The sequence below is a fragment of the Zonotrichia leucophrys genome, chromosome 21 (assembly GCF_028769735.1).
Source record: "Zonotrichia leucophrys gambelii isolate GWCS_2022_RI chromosome 21, RI_Zleu_2.0, whole genome shotgun sequence".
Lineage (NCBI taxonomy): Eukaryota > Metazoa > Chordata > Aves > Passeriformes > Passerellidae > Zonotrichia > Zonotrichia leucophrys.
The window spans coordinates 4,713,340-4,730,535 of record NC_088190.1 but is presented as its reverse complement, the minus strand read 5'-3'; the positions used below and the strand labels follow the sequence as shown (position 1 = coordinate 4,730,535).

The window sequence follows — 17,196 nt, the reverse complement described above, 5'->3', positions numbered from 1 at the left end:
AAACGGATACACAGAGAGGCTGCTGCAGAAAGCAAGGTCAAAATGACCCAGGAATTCTTTCTGATAAAGCAAAAATTAGCAGCAAAATCAGTAAAATGAATATGTATGAATCCATTGTGAAATTGCATGCATATGGATTAGAGAGGGAGATAAAAAAGCATCTGGAGTTCCCGGAGGTACGCATGTCATTTTGGAGGAACGATGCCCACGTGCGTCCAGCGCTGTAATAAACACTCCGGCGGCAGCGGTTCCACAGAGGTTGTGCACTTTGTTTGTTCCGCAATCAGCCCGGTGCGAGCGGCGCCGCTGTCGGGGCGGGGGAGCCGCGGCCCCGGGGCGGCGTCTGCGGGGCCGGGCCCGCCCGGGGCGTTTGGCGGCGATGGGGCCAAGGCGGCCGCTGCTCCCGGGGCCCATCCCGGGGCTGATCCCGGTGCTGATCCCGGCACTGATCCTGGCGTTGATGCCGTCGCTGATGGGCGCCGCGGCCGGGCGGGTGAGCGATGCCGGGCTGGGTGAGCGGGGCCGGGCGGGGCAGGGGCGCTGCTCCCGGGATGCTGCTCCGGGGATGCGGCAGCGCCGCGGGGGAAACGCCCGCGGGCATCGCCGGGTGATGGAGCCCTGGAGGCAGCGTCCCACTGCTGTGTGTGCGCTCCATTTGTCACCTGTCTGCCCCTTGTCGCTTGTCTGTTCCTTGTCACCTGTCCCTTGTCTCCTGCCCCTTGTCGCCTGTCTGTCCCTTGTCACCTGTCCCTTGTCTCCTATCCCTTGTCGCTTGTCTGTCCCTTGTCACCTATCGTTTGTCTCCTGCCCCTTGTTGCCTATCGGTTCCTTGTCACAGACACCTTGTCTGTCCCTTGTCACCTGTTTCTTGTCACCTGTCCCCTTGTCACCTGTCTGTTCCTTGTCACATGTCCTGTCCCTTGTCTCCTGCCCCTTGTTGCTTGTTTGTCCCTTGTCACTTGTTCCTTGTCGCCTGTCCCTTGTCACCTGCCCCTTGTCGCTTGTCTGTTCCTTGTCACCTGTCCCTTGTCACCTGCCCCTTGTCGCTTGTCTGTTCCTTGTCACCTGTCCCTTGTCTCCTGCCCCTTGTCGATTGTCTGTCCCTTGTCACCTGTCCCTTTTCGTTTGTCTGTCCCTTGTCTCTTGCCCTTTGTTGCATGTCTGTCCCTTGTCACCCGTCCCTTGTCTGTCCCTTGTCACCCGTCCCTTGTCTGTCCCTTCCACCTGTCCCTTGTCTCCTGTCCCTTATCGCTTGCCTGTCCCTTGTCACCTCTCCTTTGTCTCCTGCCCCTTGTCACCTGTCTGTTCCTTGTCTCCTGCCCCTTGTCATCTCCATCTTGTCACTTTTCTGTCCCTTGTCTCCTGTCCCTTGTCACCTCCGTGCCCCCGGGCTTGGGCTGGATTCACCGTGATCTCTACAGCAATCTCAAGCCCTACTCTTTAAAACTTCAAAGCTCAGCCTTTGTCTGTGCTGTTGTTACTTCTTGGCTTCCCAAAGGAATGACTAATAACTTTTCCTGGATTTTCAGCGGAAATGTGTTGATTTTGCAGGCTTATTTGAGTGTCTGTAAAACCCATGGTGAGCATCCTGGCAAGTGCAGAGTGTAACCCCGTATCTACATGCCATTGTTTGCACAGGAAGAATTGTTCTGCTCCGTTGGTTCCCTAGAACTCTTCCCTATTAAAATAGAAAAACCTTTGAATTTGCATGAAGATCTGATGTGCTGCAGCTGTTATTGTTCTATTCCATACCCAGCTGCTGCACATTGTGTTTGGCAGTGAGGGTTTGTAACTGTGCCAGCCAAAGAGCTCAGTGGGATCTGTTTGCCTTCTGATAGCACTTTTCTGTCTGGTTTTAAGATGTTCAGGATTGTGAAGATAAATATGGAAATGTTGCTGAGATGTCCAGGTCACTGTGTTCTTATGGGATATTTATGTTATTTACATGTTTATTTAATCATAGGAATTGAGGCTGGATAAGCAAAGGTTCAGTGAAATCAGGTGAGGATGTCAGAATTGAACCTGGAATTACACTGTGGTCTTTTAAGGAGCATGGGGTGCTACAGCGAGCTGATAATATATTAAAATAATTATTTTAACTGTTTCTCACTAATTTTTAATTCAGCTCTGGTTTTAAGGTGAGAGTGTGTTGAACCTTGCAGTGGATAGGATAAAGCAGACAGAGAAGGGATAATCTCAGAATTGTAGCAGAACTTACCACCAGAATTTAAGTTTGTCATGTTTCATGCTGAGCAAGGGGCTTTGGTTCAAAAGGAATTAGCTCTCCGCTCACCCTAAATATGACTGAAACATAGTGATGGAAATAATGACAGAAACTTTCAGCATCACTTTTTGCACTGTGACAAAATAAGGAAAAGCTTATATGTAAAGTTAGAAAAACAAATACAGTAGTTTCAGTAATACCACACCTGCCACAGAGCTGGAAAAAACCCATGCCTGTTATATCAATTTTTAACAGTGATTTGTTACAGAAAACTTTATTTTTGAGGGAGACAAAGTGGCAAAGCAATAGTTCTTGAGTGACACTTCTTGGGTTTTATCTCATTCATCTGGAAGTGTCTGAAAGTTCCCAGCCTCAGTCCCTGTGTTAGACACAGGAACTGAACATTATTTTTGCCATTTTGAACAATTGAATCACCAAGGTTATCAGTAATAACCTGAAGTTTTCAAAGAGAAGAACTGGTGACATATGTATGTTTTCCCAAATACATATATAATAAAATATACCTTCTCTTCCTACAAACTGGGACTACTATAATTTTTGCCTGTTGTGAACAGCTTCCATATTCTGCTTTCCAGTTCTGGGAAGATGTTTTCATATGCTGGTGGTGAGTGGCAATGAAGCAGAATTCCTGGCAGAAATCAGGGACACTGTTTCCTCAGGGAGGGGAAATGTTGAACTGTAAATCTGTGGGTGTGTGGCTGTGCAAGGACTCCTGCTTCACAGAATAAAGGGTGATATAGGATGGGAGAATAATTCACATAATGGACCATAATCTTTGAGAGATGTGCAGCACAACAGCTTTGAAAGAAACTTTATAGTTTGAGTGAAGTTGGTACAGGCTGACACAACTGCAGCTGATTTGGGTGACGCTGCATCTGGTAACTGAAATTCAACAGAACTCATTTTAAAATGAGAAGTTTAAATATTTCAGACAGAATTCTGTTTTTTCCTGCCTCCAGTAAGTCTGCTAGCTCAGCAAATAGTGTCTCTGTATGTCACGTCCTTTCCATAGAAACAGATTTTACACCAGAGACCTCAGTGACTTCATTGTGGTTTCACGTGCGTGAAGAACACTGCACACAAATGCAATTCCTCTGCAGGTCCTCTGACTGACAGCTTGGGTTTGAAGGCAAATGTTTGAAAAGGAGATCAACAGAAATGTAGACATGTGAATTAGGATTAAAATATATGCTTATATATCTTTGTATAAATGGCCTTGAGTGAAAATGAAAATGAGTGTTATATGAATGGATTTATATAGATTCATCCATTGTATTAACATGTTTTATTTTATGTTAAGATGCTTAAATTTAATTACACATAAAGCTCTTTCAGCTGGTGTGGAGATTACTGTTAGCCCACTCCTCTCACTCCTCTCCAGGGACAAATTATGCCACCTGTACAGTAATATCTGCAGTGCAAACAGGAAAATGATCCAAACAATGCAGGAACTCCAGAGAGTCTGGAATCACTGACTTTGTGTGTGTAACTTCTTGGTTATTGCTTAATGCAGAGGCATTGCAAGAATCTCCCTAGTGAGTTATGAAGTCAAAGGCAAACATAGTTTACCCATTTCTATGCCAAAATGTATTTCTTAATTTGATGTGCATAGAGCTACACTAAATTTCATGTTTAAGAATGTTTGTGCCTCTACTGATGGACAGATGAGGCATTTTATTTCTTCTTGCACCTGTTAAATTAAATGAAATCTTCCAAAGTCTTTATTTTGTCCTTATAAATTTCTTTTAAATCAGCTGCCATTAGGCACTGCTATTTAGACTGAGAAGTTCTGAGCCTGTAATGCAAAATGTGCAGCATCAGGTTAGTTTCCCTTCACACAATCTGCTTGTAGAACACTGAATCACAGTAAAAACAGGATAAAATGAAGTCTTGTGAGAGATACGAACGCTAACAAAATGCAAAGATTGTGAAATATAGAATGTGGCCTCTACTCATCAGTCTTTCAGTCCAAAGTAGCCAGTGCATCTGGATGCCAGACAGAAATTTTATATGGCCCAACTCAGATTTTAGGATTGGTGAAATTGCTAGAAAATTGGGGTCTAGTAAATGAATTGAATCCTTCCAATTGGGAATTGGAAGGATTTTTTGGGCAAACCAAGCTGGGCACGTTTGTGTGGCTCTGTGTGTGTGTGTGTGTAAATTGTGTCTAACTGTCAGTTGTAAGTCACTGAGAGCTCATCAGATAAAATTTCAGGAGATGGTATCAGACAGCAGAGAGATCCTTCCAAGCACAACTTCAGAGAAACAGGTGTGAACCCAGCAACTGACAGGTTTTCCTGTGTCTGCAGCTCACAGGGCAGGATTTACAACAGACAGGGAAGAGCATGAGATATTTTATTTTTTTTTTTTTAGCCAGGAAACCTCACCAGCAGGGTCATGTGTGATGTGGTTTATTGTATTTCTGCTTTTTTTTCCCCCTGTGTCTGCTCTTGCAGTGAAGCCTTATGTTTTGAAAAGGCTCTCAACTGCTATTTTTAATGAAGTTGATCATAGTGACTGCAAAAATGAGATGACAACACTTGATCTTTCCTCTTCTAATAAAAAAGTGACTTAATAAAAAATATTTTTGGTGTGAGCAGGCCCTTTTCTCCTTTATCAAATTTTAGTGTCAGCTCAAGTTTGCAAACAGGATAATTTATCATTGTCCATCCTATGATATCTAGACTTTTCTCTGTCTTCACATTCTCAGAAAAGGGTTTTTTTGAGTTGGTTGACAAAATCCTGTTTCTGATCACAGCTAAATAAAAGGTAGAATATTTCTATGAGCTGCATAAGAAAATGCTGAATTCCCTTTAAGCAATTGCTGAGGGTGAGAATCATTAATTTCCTTTGTCAGTAATATGAAGACACAATAGATATTCAAGATGTTTTTCAGTAAGGAGGAAGGATATTTTCATTACCGGCCTCCCGAGATCTTGTTCCTGTTTTGATTTTTCATTTTAGTAATGATTCCTCTAAATGTGTGTAGATTAAACATGGAGCAATCTCTTCAGACTGCAATGATGCCTTAAAGCTGAGCAGTGTCACATCCTTTTTTAACATCCTTTTTTAAGTGCCTTTTTGGTCTAGCAGGAAACTCCTACACTTGTCCTACCTAACAGGAACCTTTTTAAGTGAGTGTATTTTTCCCTTTGAAAATAGTCTGTAAGTCATTAAATAATTTGACACTTGTTCATTGAGCTGTGCTGATCAGTGTGAGCTGAAATTAGGCACCCTGTGTTTATTTCGTGATTGTCTCTAATGCATTTAACCTGCATATTTGTCTGCACCTTCTGCAAAGGTGCTGCTTCTCAGAAGTTTTTGGAGACATCATTTTCAAAACATCAAGGCCTTCCTCGCTCAGGAAGGAATCACAGAGTGTCTGGAAAGATAAAAGCCTTTTTCCCTTTTCTTTGGAAAGACTGACTGAAGCTTTTGAGCCACTTTACAGTAAATGTTTCTCCCACAAACCCACAGGTCGGAATTTCGGTTTCTCTGGGGTTTTGTCAGATGTTGTTTGAGCCATGACAGCTGGGGATAAGGCACTCAGCGCTTTGGTTCCACTGCACTCTTTTGAACCTAAACCTAGAGAAATCACTTGGTTTGTGGTGCATCTTTGGAAAACAAAGGAACCTCAGAAGGGTCACATGCAGCTCATTATCTGTTCGTGGCCCTGCAGCTCCTGGCATCTGCTCTGTGCTGTTTCATTGTAGCTGCACTGGTGCCTTGGAAGGAAAGGTGCCTGTAATTGCACTGCTCTTTAGGTATTTGTCTCTTTTGAGTCTCTAATTCAGGATCAGAATGGATTTGTGACTCATGACTTGCCCTTGATTTCTCCTAGGAGTATTCATTGCCTTACACACCGCAGTTTGCACAATGTAACGATCCCAGCACTGAATTCTATGATGAAGAACTTGATAAATGCTGCAGCCAGTGCCCTCCAGGTAGGTTATCATTCAAACTATTACTTTACACAGCCAAATTCACTCAGTTTTCAGATGATCATAGTGTATTTTGATTATTTATATATAAAGTGAATCAGATTTTTGCTGTTGTAATGCATTCTTCCTCAACAAAGACAACAAAACACTATGATTGCAAAACACCTGCAAAAGAGACACATTGTCCATCAGAACTGGAATTCTCCTTCAAGGTTAACTGGGCTAAGACTTACCAGAAGGTAGCTTCTGAGCTTGTCTAAGCACAGTTCTCCATGAGGTTTTCATTAAGGTAATTAAAGTAATTTTAGTCAACACTGGAGGGGAAGCAACACTCACTAGGGAAATTACAAAAAATAGGCAACACAGACCCTAGCCCATTAATAAAAATACGTGTTGTAAAACAGGGCATGAAGTAAAGCTTGGTTTCTGTGCTATGATAATATCACTTATCTAACGGGCTTTCCATTGGACAGGTCAGTCTGTCATTGCTCATTGAGGGAGTTGTTGTCTTTTAGTGTAAATCAGACACTGAGAGCACTGTCACGCTGGGGACAGGACTGCAGACACTGCTCTGAGCTGTCACATCCTGCACTCCAGGAGTGATTATAAGTGACCTGTAGTTAGCCAAAGTCATTGTCTGTGGGCTTTGGGATTGTTTTTTTGGAGGGGATAGTAACGTTCTTTGGAGATTTTGGTTGTAGAGTTTATGCAATAAGTTGCAACCATATTATTATATTAGATACAGAAAAAAACCTGCTTTTTATTTCTCATTACATGCTGAGCAAAGAAGTTGCAACCATATTATTATATTAGATAGGGGAAAAAACCTGCCTTTTTTTTCTCATTACATGCTGAGCAAAGAAAACTTGTCTCCATAAATGCTGAGTGTCTGTCAGATCCGGAAGTTCAAACAGGAAATCAGTATTTGCTGAAACAGCTGCAGTTTCTTGAATTAACTGAAATTATCTAGATAGATCTGTCAGACTTCCTTTGTTCATGACAGATGAAAGATGAGAATTCACAAATAAAACTTTTCAGTTGTGTTATGTAGTGCTCACTGAATCAGCCTAGATCATTAGCAAGATGTAGGATGCAGAATGTAAAGCTTTAATTAAGTACAGGGGAAAACAAAGTCTTTGGAAATAATTAATTTGGCTCACCTCCAGGGCCTCTTCTTTTGAAAAACAGATTCTCCAAGCACCTCTAAAAATTTTTCAGTGTTATTCCTGCTTCCCGATTATGTTTTCCAGGATATTTTTAAAGGATATGAGACATTGACTTTTATTTTATTTCCCCTTTCACATGAAAGGGAAATGGCAAGTGAGGTGTTTTCTCCAAAATTAATGTTGGAACTCACATGCTCCCATCACTGTAGTAAATGTGAGAAATAGTACAAACTCTGCTGGTGCTGGGAAGCTTTGCCCTCTCCACCCACTGTCTGTAATAAAGGGTCTCACTCAGGCACATCATTCTAGCACATGCCTGACTTTGGTTGTGAAACACCTCCACGTGTTCACCACAAAACAGCTTCTGCAAAGGTAAAATATTTGGGTTTTTTATTGTGGTAGCTGCATCTAAGTATGTGCTGAGGGATTTTGGTTTGTCTTGTTTTGAATGGGTCTGGAATCCACTGAACTGAATGTAGGAAAAGGGGTCAAACATGGATGGACATAAATCAGACTTTCCCTGTAGAGACATGCAGTTCTCTACATCAATGCATGGTGTATGATACCAACCTGATCATGTCAGTGAAGGGAAAGGATTCCACAGCTCAGAATGAGACTTAATTCCTAGTGATCTTTTCCAGTGAGATGATTACTCTGATTTGGTTTGGGCTTTTTTTTCTTTTAATAGGTCAGTATAGGACAGGGAGCTGCAGTCGGACCACGGACACCAAGTGCAGCCCCTGCAGACCTAAAACCTACACAGCCATCTGGAATCATTCTCCACTGTGCTTTGCCTGCTCAGCACCCTGCAGGAAAGGTAGGCCTGGGTTAGGAAAGGGGCTTGCTCAAAGACTGGGCTTGGTTGAACCTTGTCTTTTCTCCTAAGGAACCCAGGAGATTTTGTCAATCACTTGTATAGCCCTCATGCTTTTGGAATGTGTAAGATTTAGGGATAGGAATCAAGGAAAAAAATCTTGCAGGGAGCCCTGGCTCTTTTTATTTTTAAGTCTTAAAAATGAGGACTTATTATTAAAAGCTAAGGCACTACATCACTAAAATATTCCAAATGCCATCAGTAGAATAAGCTCCTGCTTATAACATCCCATCAAGAGACTTTAATACCTGACTTGGACATGGGTAAATGGATAATTACATTTCCAGCATCCTGTCATTTCTCATTTTGTCTGCTGAAGTGACAACACTAAACATGGGTTTATTTTGCAAAATAGATATTGGTTTATTTTGCAAAGCAGCAGTCAGTGAGAGCACACTGGTTCTGTTCACTGAAGCAGCTGAACAGTACCTAAGGTAGAACAGTGTACCAACACCTGTACTTTGGGCTAATAGATCACCTGCATTAATGAACTCAGTCATGCTGTTCTCCATCATTTCTAATAGAAACTGGTGTAGAACATTATGTACTTGATTCACTGAGAAGTAAGTTTTAAGGATACAGTCTAAATTGAAAGGACCCTTGGTCATGTCTAAATAGATAATCTTACAAAGCTGGTTAATTACAATATGAAAATATCTGAAGTAAAATCTCCAAACACATTAAATACAGTGACATGATCTGCTCAGACTGAAAATCTCAGTGTGGCCCCCAGGTATGGCAGTGGTGAACACAAATGGCCACGTTTGGAATGATGACAAAATATAACATAACTGCAGGCACAGAGTTTTAAATGGGCACTCTGCAGGTGCAAATTTCTCCTTGCCTGGTGAGAGAAAATTCTTCTGAAATTGTAGATATTGGGGCATATAACACATTTGGTTTATGGTGCTATACAAAACTTGTACGTGAACATCAACTCATGTTCACTCGAAACATTGCAGGCTGTGATTTTAAATGCTGTCAATGACATCTTGCTGCTTTATTTTTGTTTTAAAACCAGGGCTTGTACAGAATCAAACGTGCACCAGGTCCCAGGACAGGATCTGTAGCTGCCCACCCCACAAGTACTGTGTTTCCAAGCTGGATGAGTACTGTGAAGTTTGTAGAACACACAAAAAATGTGGCAAAGGCTACCGGGTTTCCAGAAAAGGTAATTTGATTTTGAACACTCTGCATACTGCACATTTATTCTGGCCTAATTCCCTACAGTTGTGCATTCCTGTTAGGGTTTATTTTTACATTCTAAGCAAGTGGGCACTAACCAGAGTAACAGTGTTCTCCAGAGGTATATTCAAAGTGACAACACATTGCAATTTCTTACTGTCATATATCAAAAAGTTCCCAATCCAACTTAATCTTTGTTTTGCTCTACTGGGTGATTTATTCTGTAAAAGTGACTTGTGAAATACAAGACCACTTAATCACTCTTAAAATCCTTGAAAAAGGGCTTCAGGTGGAATTTTGGGTACAGTAAATAATGATGACTCTATGCTGTCCTGCAGAATTGATCTGGTTTTATTGGTTGATGGAATCTACCGCCCTGATAATACATCTGTGTCAAAATGATAAATAATTTTAAAATACTTGAAATGAGAAACATTAAAAAAAATGAGGAATCATTTTGAGAAGATGCAGAACTCACCAGTATGGTAGTCAGTCGGTGAAAAGCTTTGTCTGAAGCACCACATTTGAACCTTTAATGGCACCAAACTTACAGCTGGTTAATCTTTTTGGGTTGGGTGCATCAAGTGAATGTCTGCTGTGACAGTCACAGACTGCATTTTTGCACTGCTTCTATATCATTGCTGGGATCTCTCTTGCAGACCCTGAATATTCATCCTTGTTTCTCACCAGATAAGTAACTGGAGTTTTCCTCTTTGTTTAAAGGGACAGACAGCACAGACACAGAATGTGAACCTTGTCCTCCTGGCACGTTTTCCCCTGAGGAATCCTACAACACCAGCTGCACGCCCCATACCGTGTGAGCCAGAGCTCTGTCCAACAGCAGCCTCAGCTGTGCAGGGCTTTCTGCTGTTCCTGACTTCTCTTTCTGTCTCTTGCAGCTGTAAATCAGTGGCTGTCCCTGGGACCAGCAGGAATGACACTGTTTGCAGTGACTCAGGAACAGCCACAGTTCTGCCTCACACCATTTGGAAGCTACTTGTGACCCAAAGTCCAGCTTCCCACAAAGCTGAAATAATAACTCAACCTGTCATGTTAAACTCTGTACCTGACCTGTCCCACATCACTGGTGAGCTTTCACTCATTTAAAGTCACTTTTGTCTGCTGGAACCAAGTTTATATTTAGTTTATATTTAGTTCTCAGTGTCTTTCCAAAACCAGTCACCAAACAACCTCAGAAGAGCTCAATTAATTCAATGTGACACAGCTTGTAGTGAACTGCATTTTTACCTGTACACCTGCATTCTATGGTCCTTGTAAATCTGGAAATATTTCTAAAAAACCACAAACTAGTTTATACAAGGCATTTCCTGATAATTGCTGCTATAGCTGGTAGAAAAGTTTGTATCTTAAATTCTGGATTGAGGCAAACCTGAGCTGGTGAGAGGTCTGTGAGTCTTCTGTCAGACAGAATGTCCTGACAGCATTCCTGGGTGTGGATGTGCTCTCTCCTGTTCACAGGAGCAGGCAGAGATGTTTAGGAGCACTTTGAGCTACTTGGCCTTGTATGTGACAAACTCCTGCTTGCCTGGAGAAATACCTTTTGGGACCAAGGCCAAAAATCTGTCCTCATTTTTCATGAGAGAATTCAGCTTTATGAAGTGGTGGTGACTGAAATGAGACCTTGGTGTCTGACAATTGAGGCATCAAATGTGAATGTCAGACATACACAACACCTGTAAATTTAGCTTTTGTAGTGTGGCACAGAAACTACAAAACTACCTTTTTCTAATTAGATCAAGCTGCTAAATAATTTCTTCTTTTTATTTATTTTCAGGAGCAGTAGCAGGGCCATTGTTATTGGTCCTGGTAATTGCTATTTTGGGGTATTGCTTAGTCTCTAAAAAAAAAGGTAAGACTCATTAAGTGAAAACAAGCAAATCTGTAAAAACTGTGAAGTGTTGCCTGATTTCCCATTACCTGAGCCTGGTGGTTGACTGAAATTAGTGTCTAAGAAGACGCCAGCTTTCTTCAAATCTGTCTTGTACCTCAGATTTTAGGTAATTGTCTAAACACACAACAGCCTTAGAGTTGGACAACTGTGCAACAGTTGTGCTTCTGCTGGAGCTTGTTAAATTTTTGGTACCTCATCATTTAAATATTAGACAATTTCAAGTGTTATAATTAAACAGACATGAATGTGGTTTATTGTCATCCATACCTTTTCTCACTGACACTATACAAGAAAAATGATGAATTAATGCTGAGGCTTCTCTTTGCTTCCTGGCTAATTAAGTCACGAAATTAATGCAATACAGGTTCCAATGTGTTCAAACTTTGTGAAATAAATGTATATTTGAAGTTTATTCCAGGAGCAGGGGATCACAGCCTAGTTTAGGGTGCAGCTGTTGCAAATGGGACAGGTTTGGGTGCTAACAAACTGTCTTTGCTCACTGGCAGCCCCTGTGTACTCTGCAGCAGCTACAGAGGCAGGTTTGGTGAGTGTCCTCTCTTTCCATCTCTTCCATTTCTTTAAAAGTTACACAGAAATCATAAACTCTAATTACCAGTAGAAAAAACTGCAGAGCAGCAAGAAATCTGGAGTGAGAACAGGGTGGTTTGGCCCCCAATCCAGGGTGTAAGATGTATCTTATATATCCCACATAATGTCCCACCCTCACTTTATGTGAGGCTGAAAACAGCACTAAAACCCAGGTGGGGTTTTGAAAACTAAATTTGAAAACTAAATTTGGTCCCTAAGTAATGAGAGCAGTGCTGTGTGTGCCTTGAGGAAATGGGTTCATTTTGTTGAACCCCTAATGAGCTGTTATGGACTTTACTTGCACCCATCACTATGCAAATGAAAATAATGACAGAATGGCTTGGATTGGAAGGGACATTAAAGCTCCTCTAGTTCCAATCATCACTGGTTTCTTCAGCTGCCAAAATACTGACCAGTTCTTTGCTAGTGGGTTGCTTGTTTTTTGTTGGTTTTTTTTTTAATATTAACATTTTGCATTTCTCTGCAAATGTTCCAGCCTTTTCCCCCTCCAGAAAAACAGTGTGACAAAAAAGGCAGAGATGCAGAATTGCAGAACTCCAGGAGTTTTGAACAGGAACAACAGCATCTCTTGGAAACTTCTGGGTCCAGCAGCAGTATCCTGAATCCAACTGGATCTGCAACCAGCAGTGTAATAAGTAAAGAGAATGATGAAAATAAAAACTCAGGAGGATTTCAGCAGCAGCATTCACCTCCTGAAGGTTCTAAATTCCTGAGTGGAGACAGACACAGCTCTGCAAGTTCAGGTAGTAATGATTCTGAATGATCCAGAACCTCCTGAAATTATAAATTATGAGTCTTTTTAGCAGAAGTCTAAATGGCAGGATAAAACATCTGAGTCCTGTTCAGCAGAGAGAAAATTTAGTAGCTTTTGAAAAGAAAAAATGATTGTTTTAAGTTGCCATCCTGAGACAGTAAAGAGAGTTTTCTCAGTGGACAAACAGGGATTTAGGGGCTGGGGGATCAGGTGGTTGGCACTTAACCTGTGGGTGGGAGTAGGAGCCAAAGGGAGCAGTTACAAAAGAACATTGTAAAAACATTTGAATTGACAACAAATGGTAAGGAATGGGCAAGATGGGCAAGGAATTGTTTGCAGTCCAGGTCTCTGCATTAATTTTGGCAGCCTTTTTATTTCTGCGGAGATACATGAATTTTATGGCACCAAAATGTTACAGAACCAACTCAACCAGCTTGACTGAATTAAGTGAAGCTAAAAGATATTTATTGTCTATTTTATCTGTAACTCAAAGAGCTGGATAAAGAATCCAGCTGCCCTGTTCTGGTTTAATTCTTCTGTGTTTTGTGTTTATTTCACAGAACATTCTGGTAATGGAGGCACGCAGGTGAACGTGACGTGCATTGTGAAATTTTGCAGACCAGACTGCAGCTCCCAGTGCCCTGAGCAGATAAATTCAACTGTCAGGGATAATGGGCACAGTCCCTGGGGTTCCCCAAGAGGGGAAGAAACCCTCCCTTCAAAAGAAGAAAATGCCTTGAACAAAGAAACTGAAATTCACATCGCTGTGGAAAATGAGGACAATTTACTTCAAGACTTACTTCCAGAAGAAAAGAAGGTTCCTCTGGGCATTCAAGATGCTGGGATGAAAACCAGTTAAAGGAAATTACAGATAATATGCAGATTGACTGATAATCAAACAACCTCTTGTCTTATAAAACAAACATTATGGGAAATGTAGCTTTCTCACAGAGATTTGAAATTTCAGATGAATATAGACACTGATGCTTTTTAGTGTCTTCTGTTGCTTTGCAGTTTAAAAGCATTGAAACTTTTTAAAATTGAATGGCCAACTCCCTTTCTTCTGTGATACTCTAAGAGGACCTTTATCAGACTTGAAAAGTAATATTTTTCAAACTTTATGCTGTTAAATTTTCTCCTGAGACTTCTTGTGATGATGATTTTTATTCAAGGTCTGCCACATGTCAAGAACATGGCTGTGACAGCACTTCTAAGGGACTGAGGTTAAAATATCATTCTTTCAATGCTCAGGAATCATCCATTTGATTTAAATTTTAAAGCTATCAGTTCCTATCCCGTATTTTAGTTGTCATACTTTCCCTCATCCTCCTGGATATTTCTTTTTTATTACAGTTTGTTTTTTCTCATTATCAGACAAAATTTCTTAACAACATTTAGGATATCAGGAAGTGAAATCTTTTACACAAGCTCTTTTTTACAACTAAAATTACAACTGTTATGTCTAACCAACAGCATTTCATTGCCTGTACATAGTTCATTTTGTTTTAGAAGGGAAAAAATCCAGATTGAACTGTTTTTATCTTGGGGGAAGGAAGTTCCTTTTGTTGACAACCCTAGAGTTTGTCACCTTTGTGTCCTGGCTGAGGTAACATGTTTCCCCAATTGATCCTGACCTCATTGTTGAGGTAAACCATAAATCCAAAATATTTTCCCTGTGTTCAGTGACTATTAGAGCAGATCCCTGTGATTATCTTTGCCAGAGAGCTCATTGCCCTCAGGTGGCAGAGCATCATCTGTAATAAATGGAATTTACTCAAACCTCCGAACCTGAAAATCCTGTTCTCCCTCACTGTTTGATGATGCTGCAGCTCCAACCACCTCTTACAGAACATTAGTGGAGGTTCTCCTTGAATGAAGTGGTTTGGAAGCCAATATTTAAGAACCCACTTCCCATAATTATATTTTACATCTGTGACTTAACTGTCAATTGTGGTGGCTGTGTTCAACCAGAATCTGCAATCCAGAGTCTGAATTCCATGGGAGTGAAGTCATTCAGTGACACATAACCCTTGTGTTATGCCATAAAAACACTGCTGGGCTATGTGATCCTAATCCCTGTACTTCCACTGAACTGTCCTGATCTATCTCAAGTCAGACACAGTGGTTATTCGTGAGGCCTGAGATGTAAAAGGATCTTTTGGAATAAAATTGCTATAAAGGAGTATTCGGATTCTAAAAATAACAAATTTTAAACTTCGACAAAAGCCATGGTATTATATAAACTGTAATTATTTCTGGAACGGACAAACAGGTCTGTAGTTCTATGAAGAAGCCGTTTGCAAATCTGTATTAAACTTACACTTGAAGGCATTTTTCAGTAAAGACTTTGAAAATGGGCACATTGAAACTACTACAGAACTGAAGGATTTAGGTAAGAACCTCATTTTTCACAGCTCTTTGAACCTCTTTGAGCCCATTTCTGTGAGGCCGGCGCGGAGGCCGCGGGCACGTTCGGACCCCAAACCCGCCCTGTTCGAGCTCATTTCTGTGAGGACGGCACAGAGACTTCGGGGCTGTTCCGACCCCAAACCCGCCCTGTTTGAGCTCATTTCTGTGAGAGCGTGTTCGACCCCAAACCCGCTCTGTTTGAGCCCATTTCTGTGAGGACGGCACAGAGACTTCGGGGCTGTTCCGAACCCAAACCCGCCCTGTTTGAGCCCATTTCCGTGAGGGCGTGTTCACACTCCGAATCCACCCTGTTTGAGCCCATTTCCGTGAGGGCGGTGCAGAAATCCCGGGGGTATTCCGACCCCAAACCCGCTCTGTTTGAGTTCATTTCCATGAGGGCGTGTTCCGACCCCAAATCCACCCAGTTTGAGTCTTTTTCTGTGAGGGCAGCACAGAGACCTCGGGTGTGTTCCGACCCAAAATCCGCCCTGTCCGAGCCCATTTCAGTGAGAGCGTGTTCGACCCCAAACCCGCCCTGTTTGAGCCTATTTCCATGAGGGCGTGTTCTGACCCCAAACCCGCCCCGTTTGTGCCCATTTCCGTGAGGGCGTGTTCCAACCCCAAACCCGCCCCGTTCGAGCTCATTTCCGTGGGGGCGTGTCCAATCCTAAACCCGCCCCGTTTGTGCCCATTTCCGTGAGGGCGGAGCGGAGGCCCCGGCTCGGGCCCAGCCCAGGGGCGTTGCCCGGCCCCGCCTGCAGGGGGCGGTGCCGCCGCCCCATCGATCGCTCGGCGCTCCCGCACTCGGGCGCACCCCCGCGACCGCCCGGCGCGCGCCCGCCGCCCCCCGCCCGCCCTTAGCGCCGCGCAGGTGAGCCCGGGGCTCCCGGGGGGCTCCTCAGCTGGTCCCGAGGGGGTACGGGGGGGACACTCGGGGCACCCCCGGCCCCGCTGCCTTTTCCCTTCTGCGTCAGCCGCCGCTCCCGCTTCTCGGGTCCGGCCTGAGGGGCCCCTCCCTGCCGCACGCCCCTCGCGGCGCCCCGCCCCGGGAAGGGTGGGCGAGGGGCGTCCCGGTGCGTCCGCGGTGTGTCCGCGGAGTGTCCCGGTGTGTCCCGGTGCCCGCGCCCGCCGCGGGGCGCGGGGGGCTCAGCACGGCGGCGGGGCCTGGGGGTCCCTCTGGGCCTCCCCGCCCGGCGCGGGCCGTTCGCCGTCTCACGCTCCCCGGGGCTGCCCGGGGTCCCTCCCGCCCCGCCGGGCAAGGTGACCTTTCGCTTCCTCCCCGGCACGCCGGGCGAGCCCGCTGCTGGCGATCCCCCGTGTCCCGGCTGGCTCGGAGGCTCCTTCCCTCCCGATTTTGGATAAAGGGGCCCCCCGCCCCTCTGAGCGCTGCCCGGGCACCTGCCCTGGCCCCGGCGTTCCCGGGCCTGCTCTGTCTCCCCCTGCGGAAAATTGCATCCTAATTTCGCTTGGAGCCAGGGCCTGCTTTGGGCTTTGGTGCTCACCCTGACAGTTCTTGTACTGTGTGCGTTAAGGAAATTAAAACATTGCCATAGGAAAGAAATGCCGCGTTTTTCTCCCCAGGGCACAGCAGTGCACTGGAGAGTTAAAAATATAAAAGTCTTAAAGGATTTGAAAGGTTTGTGTATGGTTAGTTATGTCCCACGAGTTTAGGTTAAGGTTGTGATGTGCTTCATTTACAGCTCTTAGGGTGAGTTCAGGCATGGTTCATGCACCAGAGCGTTTCAGTCACTGGGATGCTGAACTGTGCTTAAATGTTTCTACAAAGTCTTTCCTTTGCTTTGGTTCCAAACACCTGTAGATTCCTTCTTTTATTTACTTTTTTTTTTAATGACAGTGTAACAAAAATGAGTGCATATACTTTTGTTTGATCTTGACTTTCTTGTCACTTTCATTAGAATAAAAAGCTATAATGTAAACTGGCGGCCCAAGAGCACAAATGCTTTATTTATTAGTATTGCTTTTGAAAATTGTTGAGAAATCTTACAAAGGCAAAACTATTAAAACACATTTTATAAGAAGTCATGTGACTGAATTGAATCGAACTTTCCTGTGCTGTTTTCTGTTTCATTCTTCAGGACAG

At 43.4% G+C, this 17,196-nt stretch overlaps 2 protein-coding genes across 5 annotated transcripts in view; both read left to right on the top strand.

Moving 5' to 3' along the window:
* The first annotated feature begins 208 nt into the window (after positions 1 to 208).
* Positions 209 to 14,989, top strand: TNFRSF1B (TNF receptor superfamily member 1B). The gene is made up of 10 exons (XM_064730560.1): positions 209 to 493; positions 6,087 to 6,189; positions 8,041 to 8,169; positions 9,248 to 9,397; positions 10,135 to 10,228; positions 10,311 to 10,498; positions 11,207 to 11,281; positions 11,830 to 11,867; positions 12,408 to 12,675; positions 13,247 to 14,989. Exons 1-10 carry the CDS (start codon positions 380 to 382, stop codon positions 13,543 to 13,545), a joined length of 1,458 nt encoding a protein of 485 aa, XP_064586630.1. The 5' UTR covers positions 209 to 379; the 3' UTR covers positions 13,546 to 14,989.
* An 858-nt stretch (positions 14,990 to 15,847) lies between these two features.
* VPS13D (vacuolar protein sorting 13 homolog D) overlaps positions 15,848 to 17,196 on the top strand; it is a 104,527-nt gene continuing 103,178 nt past the window's right edge. For all 4 annotated transcript variants that reach the window (XM_064730928.1, XM_064730926.1, XM_064730927.1 and 1 more), the window contains exon 1: positions 15,848 to 15,966. The gene's annotated coding sequence lies outside the window, so the exon portion shown is untranslated. The remainder of the gene's footprint in view (positions 15,967 to 17,196) is intronic.